This window comes from Formica exsecta, unplaced genomic scaffold (assembly GCF_003651465.1).
Source record: "Formica exsecta isolate Colony F162 unplaced genomic scaffold, ASM365146v1 scaffold579, whole genome shotgun sequence".
NCBI classification, from domain to species: Eukaryota; Metazoa; Arthropoda; class Insecta; order Hymenoptera; family Formicidae; genus Formica; species Formica exsecta.
The window spans coordinates 457795-463974 of record NW_021853052.1 but is presented as its reverse complement, the minus strand read 5'-3'; the positions used below and the strand labels follow the sequence as shown (position 1 = coordinate 463974).

The window sequence follows — 6180 nt, the reverse complement described above, 5'->3', positions numbered from 1 at the left end:
AATTAAATTTATTATTAATTTATTCATACTCGGAAAAATATTTATTAAATTTATTAAATTTATAATTATTAAACACTTTTAAACGTGAATGATCTTTTAAATAAAAATAAAAATTTTAAAAAAGTAATTTACCGGTTAGTTTTTACCGGAAATTTTTATATTATTGCGAATATATCTAATAACTGCATCATGTTTTTTCGGATGAATAATTTCGAAACAGATCAATGAATCTGAATGAAATTTTGCACAAAAATGCTCGCTTGAATTTTGTTAATAAATACGAAAAATATACTAGCAATGTTTCTTCCTTTCAACCAAATTTGTCAATAAGTGTACTGCAATATACGATTTTCCACAAGACCAAACATAAAAATTACATAATTTTCAAACCTGTCTCGCACGTAGCACATAATACAACGATTTTTGTATGCGTGGTATGCGCGCATTTAAACATATGTATGTATACATATTTCGCATATGCAGATCGCGTGACTAGGAGGGGAAAAGCGGCCGGGGCGCGGATCGTAACAGCTTGCCTAAATTCCATCTAAATTCAAAACAGGGTTGAAATTGCCACCAACAGGCGCGCAGGGGATCCTCGATGCTTGCGACAAGCAACGGTTCCAGCTGGTAGATACGTCGAGTCAAAGGCAAACAGAAACATCCATTCGCCGTTTTTTAAATACTTCCCTTTCTCTCTCGCGTGCACGAAGCTTATCCGATATAATACAGCAATATGTATGGCATCATCTCCCGCGGACGGAAAAAAATAAGTTGCTTCTTCTATGCAGAGAAAAAGGCGCCGGTGTCGCCTACTCATATGACGCGACTGACGTTTAATTAAATTGCGAGACTGTATATTTAAGCGGAACGGAACGTGATGCTAAATGCGCATAATACAGAATGCTATCAAAAAGTCGCTGTGCTAAATATTCCTGTTTTATGATGAAATTATGAGTTTTATAAAGAAAGCATAAGAGCTCGAAGAGAATTGAATTTTCGCTACCAAGAATAGTAAATAATCATGCCTTTGGAATTATAAATGATAATGAAAAAGCTTCTTCGCAAACCGACTTTCAAAGATATAGACAAATCTAAAGGAAAGTCTCGTGATTTAGTCATCGAAATATTTGTATTGTTAAAAATGTCTGAGAGAGCTGCGAAGGAGATTTAGAATTTAACAATAAGTCCGGCGTCAAGATGTCTTCATACATGATATTTTGGTAGCAATTTCTTTTTTTATGGTTATATCAAAAATAAATTATATATCTTCACAGAGAAAACCAGAGTCTTAATGATTATACCGCATTCGGAAACATCGTGTGCTGTTTCTTTTTTTTTTTGCGACGCCATTTTTTTTTTTTTTTTTTTCGTTATCTCGCCACTCACGTGGCTTCTTTTTTTTAACATTACGTTAAAATTAATTAGACCGATAAATATACGGTTACCATCAATATGTGTCAGATTTGCGACGATTTATTTCCTACTTTTTATTTTATTTATATACGCACGTGGGGGCTCCTGTTTTTTTTTTTTTTTTTTTTTTTTTTTTTTATTAAATGAGATTATTCTGGCTTCAAGATTTTTTTTTATTTATTCCATATCATTGTTATAAATTTTTTATTTATGTAATATTTACATATTCTTCTTTTCAATAAATAAATATTGGTGTGAACAGCTTGCTTACTTAGATTGGTGTGAACAGCTTGCTTACTTAGATACAAAGATTGAAGATAAAAGAAAAATTGATCATTAAACCGATCGAATCAAGTGCAAAGAATATTTTCTTTTTTTTATTTTAAGAAAATAATTTCACAAAGGAAAATTATAATGGAAATCTCAAAATCACACTTGCAAGATTTTGTTCACTTTTTTTTATGTAACTCTGTTATATATATATTCACGCATTACCTATTCGTACTTAACGCAGCTGGTTTAGTACATTATAAAATTTATTTTTATCAATACTTTCAATTATATTACCTTTCAATTGTATTACCTTTGCGCATAAAATTACATTTTCCGTTATCACACGCCATAAATCTGAAGGAAATGATAAATTCATTACATGCCAATGCAATGACTAAATATATTTAATCTCTAATATATGTATATAAAAAATCAAAAATTGAAATTCTAATACAAATATATCACATGATATCGATGAACCATTCATATATTCTGCTATGGTGCAATATATTCATCAATGATGAATATATACCGTGTATCAGAAGCACGATCATTTGTAATTAAAGTATAATATTTAAAATCATCGTTACGTGAGAATTGTATATAATCACCATGACAATCATTACGATTCTTGATGATTCAGACGATTAACCATTTCCGGATAATTCGATATAATAACTGTTTACCCGGATAAAGTTTCGACAGGTGCCTTGCAAATCAAGTTGCTTATGATAAAATTTCTCATCATCGTTATTTGTCCGAATAATACAGTGTGAGTCCTCGCTCATGTAATTAGTATGTATTCAAAGTCATTAAATTTGTTTCCTGCAGTGTTTAATTGAAGAAATATAAAATTGTATAAAAAAAAATACACGAATTTGATTTTTTTATGAAAAGACTACAACACTGTTAAAAAAACAAAAATTCTGGTATTAAATGACAAAGTTATTGGGTTGAATGGAAAATTCATTCCGTTGAAAAGAACGGATTTTTTTAATTCGATATTATAGTTTTTAAATGAAAAATATTTAAAATTGATTAATCAGATTTTTGTCCCAATAGAAAAAAATTTGCCATTAATTAGTATCACGGGAGGTCTTTGGCATATTTTGTATAATAACCCATTTATGTATAAATCTTTAAACATTAAAATATAGAGACTGCGGTGATGATGATGACAATAATAATAATAATAATAATAATAATAATAATAGTCGATGGTAATGTCAATCCTCATATATTATTGGCCAAATATTAATAATAAATGGATAACATTTCAATGTACCCACACAGTTCCAACTGCATTGCAAATATTCGCAAAATGTAATATTATATGATATTATATTTTTTTTAGCAACTTGAAGATTTTCTCCTTACTGTATATCTCCGATCATTTATAGAAATTTAATATAATTTATTGCGACGAGATGCATAGAGGGTAATGTATTTAAATGTCGATGCGGTATTCCCAATGATACAGAGAATTAAAATTCAAAGCATATCTTAGCGATCAAATATAACGCTCGATTCAGCTTCACATATCGCAAAAGCAGTAAGAGATTAAAACAAGAATATTTGAAATAAATCTTAAATAGCTAGTCTCTCTTCTGTACAGTAGTGCTGTAGCTATTTGCTACTCGCAAATTCATATAAAGTAATACAGTTAATGTTTGTGTACCCAGATCTCTCTACATATAATAGACTTATGATAATATCCACGTTAATCCATCACGAGTTTACTAATTAAAAGTTTACAATGATATAGCGAGTATCGTACCGTGTTATATCTGCTTAAGTGATATAGCAGTACTTTCCTCTGCTATAGGTTACATTTCTTGTGATTGTACTCTTAAAAGATTTTATTACATTAACATATTATAACGAAATTTTAAATATAATTCCAAGTAAATACTTAAACTACTTTACTTATATATTTCTCGTCGTCTTGGGTCTTAAAAAGTTATATTTTTTAATTATCATCCGCGTCATCGTCATCGTCGGATATATACTTCTTAGTAACTCTCTTTCTACGACCGCCTCTTCCCTCGCCTTTTCTTCCCTTCAATTTAATTTTCATTCTTACACTAGAATCTGCATCTGAACCCTCTTCGCCATCTGCATAAGAAAAAGAAGATTAAAGAAGAATAGCATCTCGTAGTCATTTAAATTTTAGCTGTCGTTGAACGATTACACGATGATATAAGCATGTATAGATAAAGAATATATACATACCCTTATCATCTCCGTCGGAATTATTACCCTCCTCCTCAAGACGCTGACGCGCATTTGTAAAAACGGATTGCAATACTATCGAATCTTCGTGAATCAAAGATGCTTCTTCGTTATAAATTTGAGCATTCTTACAAAGTTGCATGAAATCCTTCTCAAGCTCGTCTAAATCAGCATACTTGGAAAAATAAAATTATCAAATTATGTATGCGTGTTTAATACAAATATATAAGAAAGAATATAATATATAGAATATACTTACTTTGCCTTCCTCGATTTTCTGCAACAGTTTATTAATAGTCAAAGGTTTCTTAATGATCTCGTAATAATCCGGTAATTCTCTTCGAGAGGGTAATTTCATAAAAGGTTCACTCAATAATCGACCGTCACTACTATCCGTATAATTAACGACTAAGGTAATTAATTTCTTCATAGCTCGTTTCATTTTAGGATCGACCAAAGAACCGCCTCCTCTTCGTTTTTTCGGCATAGGCTCGTCGTCCTCCTCGCCCTTCTTTTTTCGTTTTCGTGTCTTTTTCTTCTTCTTATCGTCTTCCTCTTCCTCTTCGTACTCGGCGCCATCATCGTCGATCGCCTTCAACCATTCTTTCTCGGTTAAACTGTCCGTATAATCGACTTCTTTACGTTGCCTTGAACCTCTTCCAAGGAATCTGTCTTCATCTTCTTCGTAGGTCCATCTTTCCACCTCGTCGTCATCCTTCACTAGCCAATCAGGCAGCTCAGCTTCCTCTAGCAACCGTGATTTGCGATTTGGACCCAGTTTGGCCTCCTCGCGTCGTCGTTCCAAATCTAATTTCTGAAATATCTCGAATTCACCTTCCGTCCTAGCGATCATTTGATTCACTGTCTCGTCGTCGGGCACTTCGTTCTCCTCCTCATCATCAGCGTCGTCTTGATGTAAAATACTTTGAAGGAATTGCTGTCGTTCCGATCCGGTGGACTTCTGATCGAACATACCGGCTTGAATAACTTTCTCGTCCATATTTAACTTATATCTGGCCGCTGCTAATATTCGCTCTTCGACAGAATTGACAGTCATTAATCGGAGTACGCGCACTTCGTTCTTCTGTCCAATTCTGTGCGCTCTGTCTTGAGCTTGCAAATCCTACACATGAGCATTATATTATTTTCAAATTTAATCGTCGCGTTAATCGGCATTATATTTTACACATTAATATCACGTACCTGATGAGGATTCCAATCGGAATCGAAGATGATGACTGTATCGGCAGCTTGAAGATTCAAACCTAGACCACCTGCGCGTGTGGATAATAGGAAAAGAAAGTATTCCGATCCGGGATCGTTAAATTTTTTTAACAGATCTCCTCTATCCTCTGCCTTTGTTGTGCCGTCCAATCGCAGATACATGAATCCACGCCAACTCAGATAATCTTCCATAATTGTCATTAATTGAGTCATTTGACAAAACAGTAATACTCTATGATTCGTAGCCTTCAGTTTGGGAAGAATACGATCGAGAAGTTCGAACTTTCCAGATGCACGGTATAAGTCCGGGCTGACGACAAATTAAGAAATCGAATAAATATTTAAAAAATATATAAAATAAATAAAAATAATATAATATAAAATAATATATAATACGCGAAATAATAATATAATATAATAATAATATAATATAAAATAAATATTATAGTATATATAAATATTTTATCTTTATATATAAATTCTTCGAAAAAACCATCGAGATAATAATTACCCAGTAATAACACCAGAGCCTTGTGTGCCTACGTGTTCGCAATATTTCTCTTCAATAGCTTGAAACATAAATGGATGATTGCATAATTTTCTCAGCTGTACGATTGTATTCATAAGAGCCTTGGCACCGCCCTTTCCTTGCTTTCCCTTTTCCGATCCGTCGGTTAGCAGTACACCTTTACTCTGCATGTGTCTGCGGCACAGAAAGAGAATTTTCGCTTGTATATTATATTTACACGTAAACTTCATAATATTCCGAAGCACACAGACATCGTAAATTAACGTACTTGTAAAGAACTTTTTGTAGGCCAGACATGTCACATTTGATGATGTATTCCACTTTATCGGGTAACTGCGATTCTACCTCTTTCTTCAAACGTCTTAGCAAGAAAGGTCGCAGGACTTTGTGCAAACGGCGAATAATCAAAATAGTTTCCTCTTCATTGAGTTCCACCTGTGTAACAACATAGTGGCAATAATATTAGATAAAAATATATTATAAAAGCATTGAATATACTTTACTCT

At 32.7% G+C, this 6180-nt stretch overlaps 1 protein-coding gene across 1 annotated transcript in view; it reads right to left on the bottom strand.

Annotated features, from left to right (window-relative positions):
- Positions 1-1609: 1609 nt before the first annotated feature.
- LOC115242197 (ATP-dependent helicase brm) overlaps positions 1610-6180 on the bottom strand; it is a 35330-nt gene continuing 30759 nt past the window's right edge. Inside the window, exons 12-17 of the mRNA XM_029818302.1 lie at positions 5943-6109; positions 5657-5848; positions 5125-5455; positions 4181-5044; positions 3922-4096; positions 1610-3804 (exon numbers count right to left, since the gene is read on the bottom strand). Coding sequence (XP_029674162.1) covers positions 3659-3804; positions 3922-4096; positions 4181-5044; positions 5125-5455; positions 5657-5848; positions 5943-6109 — 1875 coding nt within the window. The 3' untranslated portion in view covers positions 1610-3658. The remainder of the gene's footprint in view (positions 3805-3921; positions 4097-4180; positions 5045-5124; positions 5456-5656; positions 5849-5942; positions 6110-6180) is intronic.